Raw genomic sequence first — 24421 nt, 5'->3', positions numbered from 1 at the left:
TTAGAGGTTTCTGACAAATCCAGGGACACTAGAGATAGTATAACATGTTAAGTGAGGGATAATTTATTTTCTAATTGTAACCTAAATAGCTGAAATAAAATTGTCACTATTACTTCACTGTTTTAGTTTGTTTATTCATTTACAGTTATAGGGCACTTATTACAAAGATATATATCTTGATTACATCTGCATTGTAGTAATAAGATTTATGGAAACTGGTTATTGAGGTCATGTGTTTAGCCCTCCATTTGAATGAACTGGTTGTATTGAATGAGTTAAGCATGTAAGTGGGGATGGAAAATGTCAATATGTATGGTCTTATTTTACTACTAAAAACCTAGATGACATGTCAAGTTACTAATTTTTTTATTTTATTTTTTAAAAGACTATTTCTAATACCTTAATTATGAAAGTCTGTAGGGGGTTTTAAAAAGCTTACTATGTATTTTTTCAAGGTAAAAAACCAGCCTTCATTTAGGATCTAACATCTAAAGGCTTTGTATGAGGTTGGAAAAATAGTCCTCTGTTTTAATGAATTTCACTAATGTTAATAAGTCACACTGTGTTCAGACAAGGCCTTGCCTCTTAAGTAATGTTTTCCTACTACTTCTCATTCTTTGAGACCATTATGTAGACCTTATGATGTCACAGTAATCACCATAGCAACACAGACGTCATTAAGATGAAGCATAAGCAAACATGTCTTTATTTTGAACCATTTATTAAAATACATTTTTTTATATAAAAAAAAAGGACTAACAATAAAAAGTAGGTTAGGAAAAAAGCTTTCATCTTTGGATGTTTTCCAAGATAAAATGAGAACTTCTAATGGAAAAAGATTTTTTTTTTCTAAAAAAGATTTTTTTTCTGTCAGCTGTTCCGATGAGGTGTGTGCTTTCTAGCTTTCTGAACTAGAAGTTGAACTGTTGCAACAAGTTTATTTTTGGTGTTCCCGCTACTACTAGGTTCCAGTTCATAAATGCATATCTTGAATTTCACAGGAAAATTTAATAAACACATTTCTCTTGTTTAGTATATATGAAAGGGTCACGGAGAACTGTAAGTGGTATTCTAGTCTGAAAAATATTCAGGATCACCTGCTGCTATAAAGGCCCTGAGCATATACCCTCATTTGCTGTAAATTTGTAAAACAGTTTGTTATTCTGTAGATTACATTTTCAAATTGGGTTTTTAACCAATTTTCAGTTTAGCTTAAAGGTAGATTTATAAAAAGGTGAAGTGAAAAGCAACAAATTTGAAACTTTACTCAGGTTTTTTTTTTACATAAACTAGTCAAACTCGCTACCATACTCAGTCTTGTAACTAGGTAAAATTTTAAAATTAACCACATTTTTCAAAACAGTATGTACTAAAAAACTGTGAGGATTATAATATATATGTTTCAGGGGTTGACTGAAGGGACTTTCTCTGGAAGCAAACCTCCAGAGTCTAGCTAATTTCAAATTATTCACTGTGGGTTTTCAGGAACTTCTTATGAAGTCCTTTCAGTAGCCAGTTATAAATTAACAGATTAATGCAACCTCTGATCTGGGTTGTATTTGCATAAGAAATAAAGAAATCCCTATGCGTATTACGTAGATAAAGTACTATAGTCTGTCATCTGTAAGGATGCTAACTAAACATGTTCAAAATACTGAAGAAGTTTACTAAAGCTTTCATCTGGAGTTCAAATTAACTTTCACATATTTTTAGCAGGAATTATTTAAAGGATTAATATTCTATGAACATGCTTATCCTATAATTTTAGTGTCCTTCACAAGGGCTGGTGAGCTGTCAGGCATTCTCTGTCTAGCTTGCTGGGTTCTTCCCACCTTTATACCGTCCTGCTGCAGCACTGGGGTTGTTGCTCTTTACACCGTGATTCCTCTTCCCCCAGGCAGTGATGTTTGAGGGTTTTTTTCCTTTGTGACCAGCTCCACGCGCCCCGCCCCCCCCCCCCCCCCCCCCCCCCCGCCTTAAGTGGTGTGTACTTAGATGTGATGTTGTGAGTCCTTTCTCTGACACATGAGCTGTTGTATCTGAGACAGTAAACATCTAAGCTATCATATGACAGTGGGTAAGTCTAATCATCCTTATCCATGGTATGTAGTGAGCTCAGGTCTCCAGGGTTTGCAAACAGTGACAGGTCTGCAAGTGCTTCTTCAACTCATTCCAGTTGCCAGCATCTCAATTTTCCTTTCAACTGAAGAGCATTTCTGTACAGCTATGTGCTCTTGCTGGAAAACAAATGCTATAAATATAATAACATTGTGAGAAGTAAGTTAAAAAAAGAAAAAGGTGACTCTGATTATTTTGATGTGCAGATGACACCACTTTTTAATTAAAAATAATATTTAACACAAGTCAAAAGCAGCTTGGGCTTCGCTTGCATATTTACTTGCTTTTTCTAAAAGACAGGCACTAATTCAAATGAGAATTGGCAAAGTCAGCCTATATTATGCAGAAGATCAAATTATCTGCTAAGACTCTTCTGTCTTTTAGTTGGCAAACCCTTGCTTTCATAGTTGCCAGTGTGCAGCTTGAAGCATGGGGAAACCCACTGCTACCTTCCCTCCTTGCATCCTCCTGGCTGTTCACTGTTAGAGCTGCTCTGCATGCATGAAGGGCTCTGTCTTTTTTTTCTGAGGGGTCAGAAAATGGCCATGCCAAATTTAGTTTTCGTCAGAACACTTAAGTGTTCCCCTAGGGATGGCTTGTGCACGTATACGCGCTTCCAAATTGTAACTTTTTTTTTTTCATCCCTGGCAAGGGCAAGTTGGCTGGAGGAATGGTCTGGGTTTCACAGCACGCTCATGTGAAACCCAGCTAAACCTAGCTTGGTTAGGATAAGCTATTAAGAGGGACTGATGATTCTAATCTGGACATACCAAAATGAAACGTGGTGTTTTTTAATAAAAAAAAAAGATACAGGAGAAGGAACTTGACTGAATCCCTTACTTATCTCTGTAAGTGACAGATAGAAAATAGTACCCTTTTTTTTTCCCATCTAGACAGCTACTAAATACTGCTTTATAATATTTCATTCAGGAATTCAGTGTGACCGGTTTGCTTTAAAACTAAATCTAATGAGTTTTGGCATTCTTGCAAGTTAAATGTAATGTTGATTATTACATCAGGATCTGACTTTGGGATTTTTCAGAGACCAGACATTCTGCTCATGTTTGCTTCTGTATTGTCAGAGAATAATTGATGCAGTGATGGAAAGCAGCTGCTGGTCACGGCTGAGGTCATGGCGCTGGTATGAGGAAGCAGTGCCATGCAGCACGTGCAGGCAGGACGTGCAACAAATGACCTGTTGGGAGGAATGGTGGCTCCTCTGTGCTCCGAGTTTGAGAAGTGGAGGGTAGAGAGAACACGGGAAATGCAGCAGGGAGCACTGGAATGTAAATAGTGATGGTAGTAATAGCATTTGCAGGGTGAGAGCTATCTAAAAGCAAACGAAGACTCTTTGGCTTACATAACTTCAAATTCTAAATATGCTTGATGCAATATCTCTGTATTTCATTTTGGTAGTTTTCTGTAATTGTCTGAAATGTAGATGTCAACTTGAAGCAATGTAATTTTCACAAAAAGAGTTTGGAAGTATTGTGTTTATATAACTTAAAACGTGTTTTTATCATGAATATGTTAAAAGCTTGAGAAACAGAACTCAACTATGCATAGCCTTGTGGTTACAGATTTATTCAGGTACAGCCTTGAAGAGGAAAGGATTGGTTTCAGGGCAAGGTGGGAGAGGGAAAATGTTTGCTTCAATCTCCATGTATATTTAGATGTCCTGCATTGGCAAACGTTGCACAGCAGTGACCTTAAGCCCGTTGTACATCCCATTTGAAAACTTCAGAACAAAAAGTTTTTGAATATTACATTTCTAGAGTTTTGGCACAAACCATTTCAATACTTGTGCATTACATTTCTACTTTTACTATATTACAAATTTAAAAAAAAAAACTTATATGGAATTTTACTATATTGCAATTTTTTTTTTTAAATAAAACTTATGTGGAATTTATTTCCTTGCATAAATATACCATTGAAAATTCTAAGAACTTGAGAAACAAGAAAATGTGCTACTTGTATTTTTCCTTGCATTAGAACATGTCTAAATGGAATATGCTTTTTGACTTAGAGGAAATGGCAATTAAATAGACTTTATTCTAAACCAGCAGCTTTGTTCCAAATATTGTATTTACAAATACATAAAACTATAGCAGTATTTTGCACTTAATATGCTGAAGAATATGCATCATATATATGATCATACTTTGTGGAGCTTTCTTTGTGAGACTTAGATGCGGTTTTGCTAAGACTTGTAATTTGTATGAGAATTAATTATTAAAGTTAATGCAAGGTGGTGATTATCAAAAGAAATAAAGGTTAAGATTACATTATAGGGGAAAAACTAAATTTTTATATGTCCTCTTTGAAAAGTAGTTGTCACTAGTGAAAATGGTTTTTCTGTGAGTGATCTTCGATCTTTAAGAGGGAGTAATAAAAGGGCTTCTCACTGAATAACCTTTTCTTGGTGTTCATCGTCAGTGGAGTTTTCAGATTCTGCATCACTTTTGATGAATGCATTTACATTCCAGTGCTGAGAAATAACTTTCCATTTGGGAGCTAGACTGATGTGAAAACAGGAATGTGGAGGCCCAGAGTAAGGGGACAGGGCTGAATGCTGATAGGGAAATGTTCCCTCTTCAGTAGCTGCCGCCTTTCCTGCGAGCTTTGAAAAGAGCATCTGTGTGTATGAGTGTGTCTGGGGACCTGGGGAAATGGATGACTCGTGTCTGAAGAAAACTGCGTTGTCCTCCCATGTCAAGATGATCATAGAAAGGATAGAACAAGTCACCCTCAATACCTGGAAGTTTTTGGCTGTCTCTATGTGTAAGTGCTTATATAAATTAACGTGTTGCCTGTAGCTTTAGGTATTTCATTTAATTGAGGTACTTTGTTGTTTTGTTTTATTAGTAAATCTAATAAATTTGAAGGGGAATAAATGCAGACAGCAGTTTTAAATTATTAACATTTTGCTGTTTGCTAGCCACTGATGTATTTGCACTAATTGTAGTTTTATAGTTGTAAAGGTTTTTTTAATGAAAACTGAAAGTGTAAACTTGAGAAACATGGAAGGCCATAGCTTTCACTTAAAACTTGTCTTCTATTAACTAGTATGTTGTAAACTCTAATACATCTGTTCTTTAGCCAGTTGTGTATGTTTTGAGTATAACAAGTTATAAGATGACATATGTATGTAGTAAGGTGCACTTATGGAGAAGGGAACTGTCATCCACAGTGTAAACTCAATTTTAGAATGCATTAAAATGGAAGTAAAGTTGCAAATTACATGTATGGATTAAAATACCTTCTTTTAATATACATAGTGAGCAAAAGGTTTTTTTAGTACTAATGAATTTATTTGGCAATAATGCATTTGAATAGTCAAGTGGGAAATTAGAATTTTGTCAATTGCCTCAGGCAATAGTATAGTTAGGGAGCAGTTGCTTGGGCAGACTATCTAACCTTCTAAGAGTTATTTTTTTTTTTTTAATCGTCCCCTTTCAAAATTGTTACTGTGAAGTAGGTTCCTGCAAATAAAATTGTTTTGTATATCTTAAAGGGTTTTTTTTACGGTAGATTTATATTCACATAATTCATACAGTAGCTTACAGGGAATAAAAGTAACTGTGATAAAAAAGGACTCCAGCAGTATAATTGCCTTTTAGGACAGGTAGTGAGGAGAGCATCTGTGAAGTTTAATACTTAGGGAACCTCAAGTCAGAGTTTATGTGGTAGCAGGGAAAAAAAAGGTGTTGGAAAAGCTGCTGCAAAACAAGGTTCTTTGGGGAGTTTAGGTGAGGCAGCAATATTTTAACGAGGCAGCCTTCTGGCTATCTAAATTCGTGTTATAACCTCCTCATCCCATGTTGACAACCACCATCACAAATATAACTTTAAACTGCCTTAGCTTCCTTTGGTGAAATTCTCTCATGAAGATCACTGATTTAGAGAAAATAGTTGCAAAGCTGGGATTCTCTCAGGTGTATCACTGACTTAATAGTTGCAAATGAGATATTTTTAGGAGTTGAAATTAATAAGGCTTAGGTAGGAAGAAGATTTGTCTTTCTGTATTAGGACAATTTTGATTGGAATTATTAAGGAATGATATGATACAACCAAATGCGAAGTGTATATTATGTAAAATTCTCTACTGTATTCTAAAAACAAAAATGTGGTTTAACCTTAAGCTCCATAGTGAAGTCATATGTCCATAAGCTTACACTACAGTAAGGGAAGGAATAATTTGTTAAATCCCTGGTCCATTGAAACGTGCTAATAAACGCTCTCTACATCTTACTTTAGCTAGTCAGTGCTCATGTAGACTGTGTATTTTGTGATAAATCTGGGTAGTCAAACTCACTGTCTGTGGGAAGTCTGGCATTAAAATTTGGAAAGTGCCTAGCAAAAGTTACTGAAATAGAGCTGGTATTATGAAGATAATCTGTCAGTCCTTCCACTGAAACTTTATTTGCTGCTACTCTTTCTGTGTGATACCTAGCATCCCTCAAGACAGCTCACATGCCAGCTTGTGGTCGGTCCCTTGTATGAAGTTCTTCTGTTATTTTATAAAAGGCTTTACAGCTTGGGCTTTTTGATCAGCTCAGTAAACAGACTGTATTATGTGTTGAGTATTTGCTTCTTTTTACTGCTTACTAATGTTTCAAATAACTTGTTTTCAATAAAATCAAGTTTGTTTGGTGGCTTCCTCTACCTAGTGGCTGGTTACTGCAGCTAGGGATTTCGGGTAGAGAAGAGTGTCACTGAAGTCCTTTTTTGTTGTTCTTTGCTTTTTGTTCTTGTGTGAAGCTCTGACAAATTAATTCTGGAAAAACTTACTGACTTTGATATTGGTCTTGTGAATTGAAGCAGTGGGGTTGGCAATGGCTGAAGATCCCATGTTTCTCAAATTTGCATGTCAACAGGTATTTGTGTGACTGTGTGTAGGTATTGAAGTGTGGTTCTGCAACAGATAGCATGCAGTACTGTGATGGATGTTCTACCACAGTCAGAGCTGGACACTTCTGAAGTGTTCAGATGTAGTGGACAGTCACAAGAGAGTTTCGTAATTTTTGCTGGTTATGTGAATTCCTCACTGATGATGAATTTTCAACAGCAGATTGGAAGTCAGGAGGTTTAGCTGGCATGGCATATCTGAGAAGTGCAACACCTGAAAGGTCGTTTAACTTTCTTCGTCCTTGATTTACTTGTCTTGCTTCACAAAGATTACAGAGTTTGTTTGCAGCCTGAAGTGTCTTGTGATCTTTGGTCAAAGATAATATATACATGTGATGCACTGTCTGCTCTGATAAATTTTGTGCTGTCATAGGAATCTGAGCAGTACAGCAATGACATTATTTGCTGTGAGAAGCAGTGTGTACTGGGAACAGAAATCAAGAATTTTCTTTATAGTAATTCATTGCATGCCTTCTGTCTTAATATGTTGATTACCTGTTCCCTTGTGCTGAAGCGTAAAATCCAAAGAAGTTATTCAAGAATAGAAAAGCACATCCAAAACACAGCTTTTTCTTTTGACTGTGTTTGCTAAAGCTTCTAACTTTTGGATGTCAGCAGTGATTAGCAATGGGTAGAAGTTTCAAGTTGATTCTTACAGACAGAAATAGAGGAAGAAGAAATGGTGGAGTGGAAAAGTGTATATGCATTTTCTGCTGAAATCAGTGTTTGCTGTTAGGCTAGAAAAATGGGCTGGCAAAAAGTACAGGAATAGTGTATTCTAGACCAAAGCCAATGCTTACAAACAGTGTGGACAAGGATCTGCAAGAGGAAAGGGGATATTTCTGTGTTTGTTTTCAATTAGAATATCAAATAAGTTGACTTTCTAATCGCCACTTTGGAATTCTTGTTGTTCACTCAATTAGTTGATTTACTGTCTCCTTTCTCTCCCCCTCCTTTCCTTTTTTTTTTAAGGAAAAACTGTGTGTATGGATCAGATTAATGACCAAGAAAATAAGTTTGTCACTTTTGCAACAGTCTAATGAATCAAGATAATGGCTTCATTTTCTGGTATCTTTAAAAGCAGTTGAAATCGTATAACATTCAAGATGGCATTGTAGAATAAAGCACCCTGTATTTTGTTGTTGGACTATAGGACAAAGCATTTGTTTGCCTCTAGGAAAATACACATTTTGTCGAGGGACTTCTTTACTGACTGTTTCTTTTCAAGAGGCTTAGTATTCTGGAAAATTTTTTTCTATTGTAGAAGTCCCATGTACCATTAAATGCGATTATTATTTCGATGAATAAGCACAGCTGGCATTTCTTTTCAATATCTGACTGTCTTCTTTTTGAGCTATAAACGTGCTGTTGTCAAGAGATTAGCCTTTGGGGTAGCAAGTTAAATTGTTCATTTCTACTAATCACCAGGCAGGACAGGAGAGTAGATATAGACTGGCTAGATACACTGTTTTGAATGGTATATGAACTTCAGTTTGCTTGTTATGAAATAAAGCTTAAAAAAGTTACTTTTCACAAACATCGTAGCCTAAGTGTGTCACCGTGATTGGGCATTACAGGATTCGTTAAAATTCAGACTTTACAATTTTATTGAGTCTGGTTTGTTTTCCATAAACTTATTTAATAGCTGTTGCCCTGTGAGCTTCAGATAGGAAGGTTTCCCATGCCTGTTGCACAATGCTGGGTTGAAGAAAGGGAAAGGCTAAATAGTTACATTGGCTCTTGGCAAATTCTAGGGCAGGTTTGTTACAGCAGGTTACAAGAGGGTTCCTGAAGTTCCAGCCATTTTGTCATCTGTCCTGCCTTCCTCTCTGACAGGAACAGTCTGGCATTAACCTGGCAGGCTTAAATATGAACTACCTAGAGGGGGAAACACACAACCCAGAAACAACCTTTAGCTGGTTGTCTTCCATTCTGATGGCATATGATTAAGGATTTAACCATAACGGTCTTGTATTTCACTGAATTATGTACTGGTTCTCTGCACTCCACCTTTAACACTGCATTTCTTTACAGTTAAGCCTGCAAACACACATTCATTTAATACAGGCAGAGCTCTTCAGAAACTGAAACTAAAATAGCTTTCTATTTTATCTTACAGGAAGCAAAATAGTATTATGCTTAACTATTGCACTAACATGAGAATGTGTCACAAAACGCAGAACGACCTTTTGTCCTCATCTATTCAATTTGGGAATACTCTCGTGCTCGTAATCCTTACTTTATTAATTTATTTTAAGTAAAAAAAAAAACTAATTGGAGTTGATCAGCCTTTTCATTCTTTCCTTGGTATGCTAGTTAGCTTTCTTTATAGAAATGCAGATAGCTTAAGTAACTTAATACTGTAATGTCAGAAGATACTAGGTCAAACTCTGTAATGTAGTTCAGAATCAACCATGCATCTTCAGTAGACAGCACTTGATTGACACTTGTTTTAGTGTTAATAGAATTATTTAGGAAATACTTTTAGTAAACTATGTAAATACAAAGTACATAGCTCTTGGTGTCCTTAGGTATCAGTTATGTGTCAAAGGAAATATGTGTGAAACTTGTATTGTGCAAAGGTATGTACATTTTTTTTTCTATGCTTTACATGATCTGGAGAAGATGTAAATATGCTTATGGATTGTGTTATAGCCCTGATTTTTGTTCTGATTGAAGTATTTTTGTTCTTCAGTTTTGGCAAGCGTTCTGCAGGAAGCTTCAGGCGCGGCTGTGAATGCATTGTTTTAGAGCCATCTGAAATGATTGTGGTAAGAATATTTTTATTCACTTGATTTCAAATTTTACAGACCAGCTTTGGTAACATTTCAACTTCAAAAGAAACTCCGAGTTTTCTGTTTTGCGCATGATCTTTTTATAAATCTAAGATGTCATACATAACTTTCTTGCTATTATTTGCACACATACTTGCATTGCTTGAATGATAAAAGCATCTTTTATACTTTTGTTACATTTACTTTTGCAGATATCTTGAAAAACTAAAGTTTTATTCTACTAGCAGAATAGAGGAACAGTTTGTGGGTTTTTTTTAAAAGCTGCTTTATTATTATAGGTAAGCATAGATGCTTTAAAGTATTAATCTCAGGTTAGCTTTTAAGTAATTAGTATTTGATTGAATTAAACTTATTCCTAGCTGTCTGAAGTTTCAAGAAGCAGTTTGAACATTTTAAAGTTCTACCGACTCTTCTGATGAAGGTTATTTTGTTAGCACTATCTGCTGTAGTCTAGTGGCAGAGCAGCATCATCTCTGAAGGTTCACAGGCTCACAAGTTTTTAGTTGTCACCTTAGGGTGCATCATCTGAACAAATGTACAATCAATAGGCTAAATGTGTTTGTTTTTTCTGTCACTGAGATAGTGATCAGTTCATAATACAGACATGACAGTTATCTAAGCCATATTTAGATAATAGTTCAAATACAGGCTGTGATACCAAGCATTTTTTTTCCTAACAAGTGACAGTTTCTGTAAAACTCACAGAAGTTCAGGAAATTGTGTTATAGCTTTAGGCTTGTAGAAGAGATTAGGTTGCTTGTTTAGAGTTGATTGGTAAAAAAAGTAGCTTTTTAACTTACCTTCATGCAAATGCAGGCATGCTTTTGTGGGTTTTAAGCTCTTTGTGATTTCACTGTAAACATAAGGATGATTGTGTAATGGTAGCTTATTCTGTCAGATGTTTGATATATCTCCCTCTTCCAATTCTAATTAAGAAAATCATCTTACAAACCTAATACAATATAGTAGGAGACACAGAAGGCATACGTGAGAAATGCCAGTTGCTTTTTTGCTATCCCTAACTAAAGCTCTCTGTAAAGGAGTAGCTGCTTAACAGCAGCAGCTCATTAGGCCTCCCCATTTGCCCCTGTAGTGGCCCCCTGATTTGTCTGATGGGTTTGTGTAACTTGTATCTGACCACAAGTTTGGGAAACAGTTTATTGTCCCGGATTTGTTCTCTAGAAGTATACAATTTAGTTGGTGGTAGCTGTGTGGATGTGTGTGTCTGTCTCTCCCTCATGCATTCCTTGATAAATTATAAGGAAGAGTGATATAAAAATAAGCATAGGGAAAAGAGATGACTGAACAGCAAGAGTCCAGAAATAATCTTCTGGACTGATGGATAATGTTGGGGCAGGGACAGGTGCTCCCACATGCCCTTTCTTAGTCCAAAAACCCCCTCAGTCTCCAGAGTTTTGGGCAAGCTGAAACTGAACACTTCAATCCAGCCTTTCAAAGGAATAATTGTACCTTGAATAGAAAGAATCCTATCCCCAGAGTTTGTTGGGCACAGTAAGTTTCAGTCTCAGGGCTAGATGATCTCAATCTGTGGGGAGGAGAAGCAGGAGAGGTGTAAGTTGTGAGTGTGACTGTGTCAGATGTGAAATAGGTACTCAGTGGCGAGGGGGTAAGCGTTGCCAACTCTTCCTGGTGAACCAGGAACTGTGCTCATCCCCATGTGTTAGTACACTGAAAGTTGTGTTTAGTGACATGGGCTGACTAGTATGTGACACTAGTTACAAATTCTTAGTAGTATTTTGTCTAATATTTCTCTTTGTTGAAAAATATGGAGGAACCTTGCAAGGTGCCTCTAAGCTCTTCTCTACATCTTCAGAAATACTGGTTATCCCTGTTGGGATGGAATTGACTAGAAGGAGAAGTTAACTGAATCTCCGTACATAGCCGATACTGAAAGGTTTTTTTTCCTCATTTCCCTGTTAGTCTCAGTAGGGTTTCTATTAGTAGGGTGAACACAGGAGAGATGTTGATTTGCAGCAAAATTACTGTGAAAAGATTGTTCTCTTTCAGGAAAACCAGAATTCCTAGTTCAAATATTTTCATTGCTGTATGCTGTTGTGTAGTAATTTAGGACTATTACTTTGAAGAGTCTGAAGCCGAGAGGACTAATTTTATATTAGGATATACCGAATAGGTATTTTTTATTCTTCCTGTTGTTGTTTTGATTTGTTTTTATGTAAATCCAGTCTATTAGAAATCCTTCTTTTATGCCCTCAAAATATTTGAAGTAAATAATAAAACCAGTGCTGTCTGTTGAAGAGCAAAGCTTTTGCCATAGGTTGGTTAGGGGAGATACCAAGTGACAAACAGGACTGTAGGAAAGCTACCAAGTGCACTCTCATACCAGTTTTCTTTTTGTAAGGTATTGAGTGGTGAAATGTTTGCATTAGTGCAAGAGTAAGAAGGGAGGGGAAGGAAAGGAGACTTTTTCTTCTGTCATTTTGGAAAAGCGGTCATATTCAGTGATGCTGTTCATACCGATGTTGATTTTTTTTTTTTTTTAGTAGTGGCTTTACTCTTAGTGCTGAAAATGCAGGAAGGTCAAAGCTAACTGCTGTTTTTTGAAAATACAATCTGTTGTGTTTCTAACAAGAATAAACATTTTTATTTCTTGTGGGAAATGACAATATCTTGCATCTATTCTAGGTTGATTACATGGATGAAAATGAGGAGTATTTTCAGCGCCAAGCTTCTCATAGGCAATCTCGAAGAAGATTTAGGAAAATCAACCAAAAAGGGGAGCGACAAACAATTATTGATACTGTTGACCCTTATCCAGTGGGGAAGCCACCTCTACCTAGAGGCTACCATACGGTAAGCTGTCTGTTTTTATGGTTCAAAAAAACATAAACAGAAGAATTACTGAAAATAAAACAATCAAAATGGCTAAACTTGCTGATGTCTTTAAAGAAGTGTGCTTCTGTAAGGAGGTTCTCCCTTAAAATGTGTGAATTTGGCTCCATCAGTATGTGCAGCTTGCATCTTAGTTGAGAGTTGAAGATGTGTTTTTATGACCGTGAATGTCATGTATTATTTCTTAATGTTCCAGTCATTATTTGAAATTGTGAAAAAACCTGTGTTCTCATTTCCTTTTGATATTAAGATACAGAAGGAATAGTTCAACATACAGCGTTAAAAGGTCTGTTAGTGAAGCACTCATTCATGTATATGATAATAGTTGTTGCCTGAAAAGAACTGTGCTGCATTGTAGTAGGCCAAATTCTTGGATTAAATCTGTAATTTCTTTTTGGTATCCAGAATTTAAATCTCAGATTAACCTTTACTGGTGTCTTCCTCAAGAGCCCTTTATACTTGGGCTTCAGTGAGCTACATAGTCTGCCCATCATCCAGGAGATCATTTGGTCATTTTACTTTTCTTTCTTTTGCAGTCAACTTACATATTGTAACTTTCCTGGTTTTCTCTTGACATGAAAATAAACTAATGATTAAAACTTATTCTACAAGATATTTTATATGGCTTTTAAATTGAGAAAAACTCTATTAGATTAATATGTTTGTTTGGTATTCATTTCAACTGTAAACAAAATAGTGGAAAAGCTGTTTGTCTTTGGCTCTCATTTATTTGTTTAAGGCCCCAAATCTGCTCAAACCATAAAGGCATGTGCATAAATAACTTTGTGCATATTTAATCTCATTGAGTTCATTGGGCTGAATTTTGCACAATGTAAGCCACATGCATATAAATTTGCAGGATTAGAGCTTTAGTGTTTTTAGAATACTGTCTTTGATCCAATGCAGTTGTAGGCTTTTTCCATTTTTCTTTCTTTATCCTTGTTCTTTGACAAGTTTGCCAGTTCCCTTCCCTGTATATTCAATGTGTGTCTGTAAATGTGTAGATGTTTGATTACATCTGTTAATTATACAGGCTTTTCCTCACGAGTCGAATAATTACATTTTATGCCAACAATTTGGTTTTGTTTATACAACGGCTTTTAATAGTTTAATTTTCAGTGCAGTTTTAATTGCCTCTAAATTTAATACAGATTGAGCCAGTTCACTTGGTTTGAAGATGAAACATTTTACTGGTCTGTTTTTGAAAAAATAAATACTTGGTATTGTATGCTGTAGGAATTACAGGAAGAATTACTTTTGTTCATATTATTTAGATGTGTACCTTGTGCATAGCAAACAGTTCTAGTGTGATTTTTATCTAACTCTAGAAGGGCAATATTTAGATTACACACAGTGCCATTTGCATTTGTAGGTCCTTGCCTGTTGTATAAATTTCACTTTAGGTATGCCTAATGAATTTTTGTAAGCTTAACTGATACTAAGAGCAAAAGCCCATTGTGTGCCATTCTCTTGTGCGAGTTCATAATGATTTTGTGTATGTGTTGAGAAATTCATTGCAAGCGAGATTTCATAGTGAGTTGGAAGAGATTGCCAAATAAACTGTAAAATATGCAATAATTACAGTCAAATGTGCTTAAAAAAGTGTAATATGATGCATACGACTGACTTTCTTCCCCCCCCCCCCCGAAAGCAATTAGAGTCAAATAAGCTCAAATGAGTTTTACAGTGTAGTCAAGACTCTCCATGCTGGCCCATTCCCTTCTATTTTTACAGTATTTGGTGATCTTGTGTATGTTGTTCTCTCATTCACTTTTACTATCAATATTATTTCTGTTGCTTTAACCATACATCTTAAAGGCTTCATTGTCTTTTCTCCCTTCCTATTTTATGTCCTTTGACCTCATTTTTTTTTTAGTCTTTATTTCTTGAAAAATTAATTGAAGAAAGCAGGGTTTTTTTGAAACACACAGGAATTCAAAGCATGTTATAGCATATATCTTGTGGGCTTGTTGTCCGTTCAGTCTTTGGTCAGCCTCTGTCAGGGTCTCATCTTTGGTTCTGCTTCTTGATTTTGGATAAATAAATAAAGAAGCATTAAAAAAAATGCAGATGTTCAGATATGGCAGTAAATAATGTGTTAAAGTCAAACTGAAAAAGGATTAATACGATGCGTTTGTTTTCAGTTTTGCTTTTCCTTGTGGATGCATTCTGGTTTAAGGTGTTAGGTACATGAGATTCAAAGTGAAAAAGCTGTTTTGGCAGCATCCTCAAAATCTTCACAAAATGTGTAATTTTCTTATATCTTGTTTTACCCTAAATCTGTAGTTACCATGTAGAATGATTTTTTTGTTATTAATTTAATTACTTATTTGCAGTAGTCTGAATGCTTTTCTTCAGAAAGTTCAAACTATTTTCTGAAGAAAGTTTTCTATATCTTTGCGAAAATGTAGAGTGAAACATAGAGCTTAAATGAAGATGCATGGCTGTGCTTTTCAAGACTTAAAAATTAAATGCAGTGCTCTCAGTTGTGGCATGGCTTTCTGCAGTAGAGTCAACTTGTAGGGGATGGTGGACCCTCATTAACATAATTTTAACATTATCTTCATAGTGATGGAATGTACTATGGCATGTCTGATAATGTTCATCTTTTCCTTTCCTCCTTTATGGCATTCATTTCATTTTGGCTCACAGGAATGCACTAAACCTCAGGTATTGTAACTTACTGTGTATGGTCCACTAACAATTTACTTGTGAGTTTGCAGTATGATATCATAATATTGATGTAATGTTATGACTAAAATTGCCTCCTAGCTTTTGCTTTGATACTTGAGCAATCTCACTATGATCTGAAAATACTAATGTAAATGTGGAATTTGGTGACAGTACAATGTCTCTTGCCCAGCTTGATTGACCTTTCTTCCTTGCTTTGATGTCCTGTGATTTAGAGAAAATGGAGAACAATAAGCAAAGGTATATATAAAATATTTAGTGTTTGACAGACACTTTACTCAAGTATCTCTTCCATGACATGGAGGACTTAATCTTTGGTTTTGATTTTAAAAATAGGCCTTCTGTTTCTGTTTAGTTCCCGTATGTCAGTAGAACAGGGAAATGGTGTGTTATAAGATGAGCACGAAAGAAGCAGCAGAAAGTTTCTGTTAGCTGAAAACTTGCAACAGTGCTTCTTGCTTGTCCTCAGTTCTGATGATGTGTACTGATTTGGTATAAAGATGTTGGGTTTTGTAGAATCCTATCAAAGTATGTGTAAATGGCCATTCTTTGAAACACAGGCTTGCCAAGCTAGGGAGAAAAGTATGCCTGAGTGAGTCAAGTATCTTGGAATGGTACTAAACCAAGCAAAATATAGAAGTTTTGACTGATCTCAAATGCAGTCAAAGTAATCTGAAGATCTGAGTGGCATCTTTTAAGCTTAACTGGTATTTGTAATTGCATTTGTCAATGCCAAAGTGAGTAAATACTGAGCATCCACCAAATACAACATTTGGTAAGAATGTATCTTGTCAAACTGTTAAAAGTCCTCACTGTTATGCTTGAGAAATCTCTCATGATAGTGCTGAAAACAAGTTAAAACTACTTTTTTAGCTTCAAAATTATTCCTTTCCTCAAATATAACTTTGGTCAATTCTTCTGATACTTTATCAGGAAATGTGTTTATTTTAAAAGTTCCTTCTGTGTCACATTGTTCAATTCACTTCTTTATCTAAAAGACTTAGAAGGTTCAAATTTCAATATGGTTCTGGTATCATAGGCAAGTGACTTCTGTGCTGAAATTCTCTTTCTTCAATATGTATGGTACATTTCTTCTAGGAACCCAGTTCCTTATCTTAAGATCAGCGCTCACCAGTTTTTCGGTGGAATGATCCTGAGTAACCTATGGTTACTAAAATATTACGTCTAAGAGTGATAATGCTGTTCTTAAATTAGAATAGGAATTTGAAATACTTCATAATATTTTTATAACTTACCCTAATGCTTGAAGGACCGTTTGAAGTGAAATCTAATGTTGAGTATCGTACTTAGGCATGTTACTTTTGGAACAAGTGTTGCTGATTTCTAGGGTAAGGAAAACAGAAACTTCATAATGTATGGAAATAAAATGAATGTGTTTTATCAGACTGATAAAATGGCATCCTTTTTGACACTACTGTAGTTCAGTAAAATGGATCTGTTCTTTTTCAGGGAAGAAAAAAAATCCTAATAAGTTTAGGTTGAGCTGTTCTTATTTGAATCTGGAAAACCTTGTTCAGATTTTTTTTTTGATGGAAATTTTTGCTTGTGCTTCTAATGTGTCAGAAACTGACTTTAACTAGATTAGTGTTAATACCTGCTTGCTTAATAATAGAAATTGGATTTTGACTTCTGAATGTGGATTTTCTTTCTGTGTGTATCTATATATAAGGCTACTTAATGTTTTCAGTGAAAAACCCTTGTCTTGAGTGACTTGACTGAAAGAGTGTGGACCCTTTCTCCTGAGAACCTACATGGCTTTTCTTCTGCTTTTTTAAACCTAAAATATAATAGTCACCTATGGAGTTAATTTAAAAAAGGGTAGACTTTCTCGTAATATCTCAACTGCCAATAAACTTTGTGTCTGCTTCAGTGCATCTGTGAAGAATTGGTCATGCCCAGTCTAAGCGTTGCTGAGCTGGTTACTATGTATATAATGCATAACATATTTAGTGTAAATTAACAGAAGTTCATAAACAAAAAATAACTTTGTCCAAAATAAGATACTGTTCTTTAGTGACACAGAGGTTACAAGTAGTAATTTATAACTCCCTCATTTGTGATAGTCTCTCTCTCCTGTGCCTTAGACTTGATATGTAAACTGTGATGTGGGCTTTTACTAGTCTGTACCGTAGCCTCTACTTTGCTAAAGGCAAAATATCAAAGCTTACTGGGGAATATTTAGAAAAATGCAGGTAGACCTGTAAAGAAAACACTGAAGTACCTGTGAAAAGCCCTGAATAGAAAGTAGTGTGGGGTTTTCTACTCTGTAAGAATCTATCCAGATTTGAATTAGTTAACAGGCTTATGAAGATTGCTGCTAGCACATTCTCAGCCAGGCTTTTTAAAGCCAGCTGCTGAAATCCCTGTAAAAGGTCTCTCTGCCTTTAGTAGCCTTTCTTATTACATTCTGCTCGAGATTCACATGAGGTGACAATCTGTTTATCCGATGTTGGAAGGAAAAGAGCAGTGGGCATGGAGCCATCAATAACCCTGACTTCTTCCCCGAGTTACAAGCCTATAACAATTTTATCCTCACACACTGTGCTATGGAGGCAGTCATTGTGCCGATGCATTAAGGGCAGACAAGTATTGTCCTTCTGGATTTTATTTGAAGGAGGTGACTGAAAATTTGAGTAAGAGGGCTGGAAATGAAACCATGTCTAAGGCCAATGAGTTAAGTCTCACCTGCAGCCATGACTCTCTGAAAAAATAATTATGAGGGTTTTTTCTAGCTTTTTTGTATTATTTGTTTAAAAGTATTAGAACCTGCTCGCTTAGTCAGTAGCAAATTGTAGAAACCTTGCTTCCTGCTCAATCTTCTCTTGATAACTAGTAGTTAGAGCAAAGCATTGGCAAAGTAGCCTTTTATTCCTGATATAATTTGCATTCACATTGTCTGCTGAGAGTCTAAAATACCTTGATTGAAAATTTGTTCAGATCATTCTGTTTTATGAAACAAATTTGCCTTTTCCTTTGTCTGCAAAATTACATTTTAAAAGTCAACAAAGCTGTTGTATGTCGCATTTCTACATTTAGAAGGTATTTAAAAAGATGAATTTTAAATTTTTCTGCCTGAATTTGATGCAAAAGCCTACTTGTTTTCCTTTATGCAGTGTGTGTGTAGCTACTGAAGCAATGTGGAAGGTTACAAGATGACAAGCAGTGTTTTCTTGTGGTTAATATAGTAGATGAGAATTCAGAAAAGCTGATTCTGTTTTAGGACTTTGTTACAGATGTCCAGTATAATTTGGGATGAGACTTAATGTTAAAAACCAGCATAATACAATTGCTTCTCTGCATGTATATTTATGTTATGTTGTAAAATACATCTTGCTGGATGTCTTTCCATGGACCAGTACAAATGATCATGAAATATCTCATATATACTTGCTTCTCAACAATGTGGACTTTACAGTATTGTGATATACCTTGATATAATGTATTCTTGTTAGTGCATTGTATTCTACATAGGAAATTGATGCAGGTATAGTAGTGTACTTAGTCATCTTTATTATGTACAAAATTTCAGTCATTTTAGTTTGAATCAGTAGGAGCAGTTATTGGATACCCAATCTACAAGAAATCAGTTTAAAGGAATACTGTCAGTCTTTCAAGCCTGTAAATAAATGCAACTTTTAATGTACCTAATGATTTTTTAAGGATTATCTAGCACTTTCATTCTAATACAAATTCACTTAAAACAGAATCCATTGCGAGTATTCACATTAAAAAAAAAAAAAGGCAGCTTGTTTATAGGAAGAAGGAACCACATCTAAGCTAACTTCCTAAGTCTAGGAAAATTATTTGATAGGGCAACAAACAAGGATATGTGGACACACTGAAAGCTCAACTTTATACAAAGGTATAAAGGATATGGAGAGGTTGTGGGGAAAATACAATTTTTTTTACACATCATTGACCTTGGAAGTGTTAAGCAAGCCTATTTAAAAGGAAAAAAGGCAGAGAAAAACTATTGGGGATCCTAGTCAGGTACACTTGGTTGTCAAAAATGTCTGGGGAAGCAAGATGTCACCTCACTTAAAAACTGAATTGGACTCGTTCTGTTCTTGGTTATGAAACAAATTAATTTATGTAATGTAAGCAGAGAAGTGGTTAATTCAAAACATAATTGTACACACACCTAAATTTACAGTGTATTGCTGACGGGAAGTAGCACGGTATGCAAGGGTGTTTTAATCACACATTTGCACAAATAACGCATGTTTGCTGGATCAAACAAATTTGCCCCTAGTGATAACAAATTCAGTAAAAAATAATATTTCTAGTGTTTATGTTTAAAATAAAATACACTGTATTGATCCATTAATAAAAGAAAGGGGCTAGTTCTTAACATTGTCAAGTGCGAGTGTCCTTTTACCAGGAAGAATATTAGTTTCCTTGCTTTTGTTCATTTACAAAATTCAGTATGCAATTTCAAGAGCAACTGTTTTTATTATTCCGTGATGGTGATAATCTACTGATGACCTGGAATGAGATTGTATTACTTCCTAGTGTGATGTACGCATCGAAATACTAAATAGATATATGTAGTCTGTATATATATAACACATGCAGTAATGCTAATTCCTGAAGTGTGTGACTGTGCAATATATGCAGGTGTATTTTGAAGTGAGACACTACAAAAATTGTGGGGTAATTTTATCTGAAATATGAAATTCCTAAGATGATTTGGGCAGTTTCTGTTAATTTTTTTTTTAATAGAAGTTTCTTTATGGGAACATCCATTGGTAATGTTATAATGACAATAGGTAGTTCCCATCCCTGTGTTGTGTTTTGTGGCAAAACACAGCCTTCTTAGCCACATGCCTGCCTGCTTTTATCCATGTTGTAAGGGACTATTACTGTTTAGCTATGTATTATTTTTAATATATGAGCAATGCTATCATTTTATTTTGTGTAGCACCCGAAGGAAAACAAAATTATTAGTTCATCATCCTTTTAGTAATGTCTACTGGCAAGCTAATGCAAAATTAATGACATGCAGCGTGTTATTTACTCAACTTGCAGCTTCTGTCAGAGGATGTCTATTTTTATATATTACATCATCCCTGCTGCAGAACTCATATCCATTGGGATTTACTGTTCTTCCATTTCCTTTGGAAGGGCTCGCATTGATGTCATAACTGGATTTGTAATTGTGATTAGATTTGAAAATTCAAAGAGAAACACTGAAGCTATGCAGTATTTTCTGCAACTGAAGTGCCAGTAATACTACTGAGTTTATTTTTTGATACATTATTGACACTAGGTCCTGTTTACAGCTTGTAGAGTTGCCAATATTTTATGACCACACATGTGCAATTTCAGTTAATAATAGACTTTCTAGAGTAGCGTGAGTTTTTTTGCTGTTACTGACTTGTGATGTGCTGTTTTATATTATATAAAAGATTGCTTTTCTGAGATGTAGGGTATAAAACTAAATGTGAGGTTTGTCATCAAAGCAGAAAGTTGTTCATGCAGCAGAAAAATGAATTTTTCATAACTCTTTTCTAAACTGATCGTTGCATAATGTAACTAAATACAAATATTGAATTTCCACCCTCTTAAACTTGATTAGAGCTGAGGAAGATTAAAAAAACAAATGTATACATGTGTTCTTAAATGTGTTTTAAATAGGATATCCTCATTAGCGTAAGGTTGTTCATTTAGAAACAATGTTTGCATATAAAGTACATATGGGGAAATTGGATCTGCCTATGCATTATATTTGAAGAATACCAATACAGATACTTTCAACACTGGCATCTCTATATGGATGAGCATCAGGAGTGACAGTCCTAATGTGGACATTTGCCCACTAAAGCATGGAAAGAAGCTGTCAGTTCATTTTTTCCCAAGCACCTGAGCCGCTGTTATGTGAGCTGTGCTTGACATAGTGACTTGAAGAAAAAATTATTAGTATTTGGTGTCAATCTTTCCACAAAAAGTTCTGTTTCTGAGTACCTTTAATAGTGCTTTTGTATTTGATTTGAATCATTTCATATGATCATTTTGCTGAGTGAATTTCAAAGCTCTAAAAAAATTAATGAAATATCCAAAGTATGTAGGTATATCACTGAAACATGGGAAAGATGGAGTGTTCCAAGAAGGCCAATAGCATCTGGGTTTGTATCAGAAACAGCGTGGCCAGCAGGACTAGGGGAGTAAGTGGTTGTCCCCCTGTACTCAGCATTGGTGAGGCTGCTCCTCGAATACTGTGTTCAAATTTGGGCCCCTCACTACAAGAAAGACATTGAGGTGCTGGAGCATATCCAAAGAGCAGTGAACCTTGTGAAGGGTTTAGAGCACAAGTCTTATGAGGAGCAGCTGAGGGAGAAAAGGAGGCTGAGGGGAGACCTTATCACTCTACAAGTACCTGAAAGGAGGTTGTAGCGAGGTGGGTGTTTGTCTCTTCTCCCAGGTAACAAGTAACAGGACAAGAGGAAATGGCCTCAAGTTGCACCAGGGGAGGGTTAGATTGGGTATTAGGAAAAATTTCTTCACCAAAAGGGTTGTCAAGCACTGAAACAGGCTGCCAAGGGAAGTGGTTGAGTCACCATCCCTGGAGGTATTTAAAAGATATGCTCTAGACATGGTGCTTGAGAACATGGTTTAGTGGTGGACTTAGAAATGCTACGTTAATGGTTGGACTCAATGATCTTAAAGGTCTTTTCCAAACAAAATGATTCCATGATTCTATGTCCAGAGGGTAAGTTTTTCTTTCAATTTCTATTTTTTCTTGGACAACTGGCATATGTTAGTTCCTGACTCATCTTGCAGTTATCGATTGTGAAGGGGGAGAAAAAAAAAAGCACAAGACTGTGTCTCCATATTTTGAAATATTGATGTTATAGTCATGCCTAAGGTCTTCACCAAAGACTGGAACCCATTCCAACACATTTAAACATGACCCTTCCATGACAAGTTTTGGTGCATGAGTATCAAACCAGTTTGAGATGAGGAATAAGGAAATTAGAGGCAATGCAAGAATTTAGTAATAAAACAAGAACTGTAACCTGCAACTCCTGGCTTCTAGTCTGATGTCATGATCTTACAGTAATTTGTGAAATTAAATTAGAATGGCAATAGTAAATTAGAAGTAAGTTGTGTATATTTAGTTTAACATAGCTTGGATTTTCATGCATTTGAAGCTTTGTGCTTCTTGTAACTTTTACTATGTGGAAATAATGCTATAATTCCTATTTGTGAATTATTTCAGTGTTTTGTTGTTTTTTTTTTTTTAAAAAAAAGGTGTCAAAAATCCTTAAAATTAAACATTTCGGAGTCAGAGATTGAAAACATGCTTAAGCCATGAAGGAGTTGACCAAGGTCTCAGGATAGATCTTTGAAGTTGTGTCTCATGGTAGTTTAGTGACAGTGGGTTTCTTGGAGTGAAAGAGAGGGATGTGCTTTGTTTTCTTTAAAAGCTGTGTTAGTTTAAAGTGAAGGAAATACAGTTGTTACAATGGCAATTGCACATTCAACATAATTCTGCTTCTAAGCTTTTCATTGAGACTCAGTAGCACAAGTTGCAGATACCAGGCTTCTCTCAAAGTGCTGTCACAGCTGCTTATGAAGATGCAGCAATGTCCATCATACTTTCCAGGTAGTCTTAATCTTAAAAATTAAGCAAAAACTTGTCTTGGCCAAAGGTCCTCGTTAGGAAAAAAGGTGGAATAATTTGCTTTATTTTGAACACTTAATAAGTCTGAGATAAAAATCTTCCAATATGTAAATTCTTTTTACTTTTTGGGGTAGATGTGTGTATTATAGTGCCCTGGATGGTCCTGCTAAGTATAAATGCCATTGTCCATGCTTGCATCTTCCAGCAGGTGAAAGTTCATTTCAGGGGAGCTAAGAAATATTTAATTCCTGGTATTTACCCATCTCTGGTGGAAAGATTATTTTTTAATATATATATAATGAAAGAGACTGTTGTTGTATATAAGGTGTAGTCAAAGTGTTAGTATTCTGTTGTATGAGTAAAGGGTATGGGGAGCTAAGCTCTAGTTTTGAGTGGTTAGCCTTAATTATCTTTGAATTTTCAGATAGTAAAGTTTTGACATGCACCTGGAACAGCTGGCAGGTGTTATGTATATTGTTGATGTGGCTGGCATAAAAACTACATAGATTGTGCTCTTGCTCTGTTTTGCATTATTTGTATATATGTGTGTGCATGCGCTAAAATGTAAAATATTTTACTTTTTCTTCCTTCACTAAATTATATTCTCTATATTAGTCTTGAATGTTGTAACTTGGTGGGTATAAATGCCTGCAGCTAACTAGTTTTAAAGTCTACAAATGATCCATGGCGCACAAAAGATCATCTTAAAAAAAAAGCACGCTGACAGCTTTTCTGATAGTAAACTTGAACTAAAAAACAGTCTAGAATCAAATTATTAGGGAGACTTAATCTGGTAGGTGCACTTCTACCTAATTTTATTTAGCAATTCTATATCTAGGTAACTGGTCTTGTAATTGCAAGGGGAAGATGTAGTCTTAAATTTGCAAAATGGGACATCCATCAGTTGATGGTAGTTGGCTCCCTGATTTATTGGAAGAGGAGAGGGAAAGGGCGTTTCTTAGAATTTTATATTAAGGGCTCTTTATTTGAAGGATGTAATGTTATGTTTTGACTTTTTTCCTATCTAAAACCAATTTGGCTCATTTTGCTTGCTAATTGTTTTTAAAAGTAAGGGACAAATGATGTTCCATGGGTTTTTTTAGTGATAAAAGGAAAAGGGCTGGATAAATTATTTCTGTACAGTTGCTAAAGCCAGGGAACAAACCTCTCAAGATAGGTTAGTGCATGGTGCATTACACAAGGGAGGATATGCAGGGGCATGAGGCGAGAGTTCTCCAAAAAGAAACTGATCTTATGCTGGTAAACTGCTTTTAGTAGGCTCTTTGAAGAGTCCCCTTGGATAAGACTGTGGCTGGAGACAAAACCAACAGTTATTTCTTTCCAACAGACAACTGAAGTGAATAAAAATCTTCTGTAACAGCAACCAGCC

The 24421-nt window shown here is 35.6% G+C and overlaps 1 protein-coding gene across 8 annotated transcripts in view; it reads left to right on the top strand.

Annotated features, from left to right (window-relative positions):
* Positions 1-24421, top strand: part of RAPGEF2 (Rap guanine nucleotide exchange factor 2) — a 188650-nt gene that overhangs the window by 87166 nt on the left and 77063 nt on the right. For 5 of the 8 annotated variants that reach the window (XM_074866573.1, XM_074866575.1, XM_074866568.1 and 2 more), the window contains 3 exons: positions 9725-9800; positions 12489-12656; positions 15348-15365. In XM_074866573.1, the coding sequence (XP_074722674.1) occupies positions 9725-9800; positions 12489-12656; positions 15348-15365 (262 nt within the window). Of the gene's footprint in view, positions 1-4622; positions 4903-9724; positions 9801-12488; positions 12657-15347; positions 15366-24421 lie in introns of those variants that run through there. The other 3 variants (XM_074866570.1, XM_074866567.1, XM_074866571.1) reach the window with 2 other exon arrangements.

Source organism: Strix uralensis, chromosome 4, assembly GCF_047716275.1.
Source record: "Strix uralensis isolate ZFMK-TIS-50842 chromosome 4, bStrUra1, whole genome shotgun sequence".
NCBI lineage: Eukaryota > Metazoa > Chordata > Aves > Strigiformes > Strigidae > Strix > Strix uralensis.
This window is presented reverse-complemented; position numbering and strand designations above follow the sequence as displayed.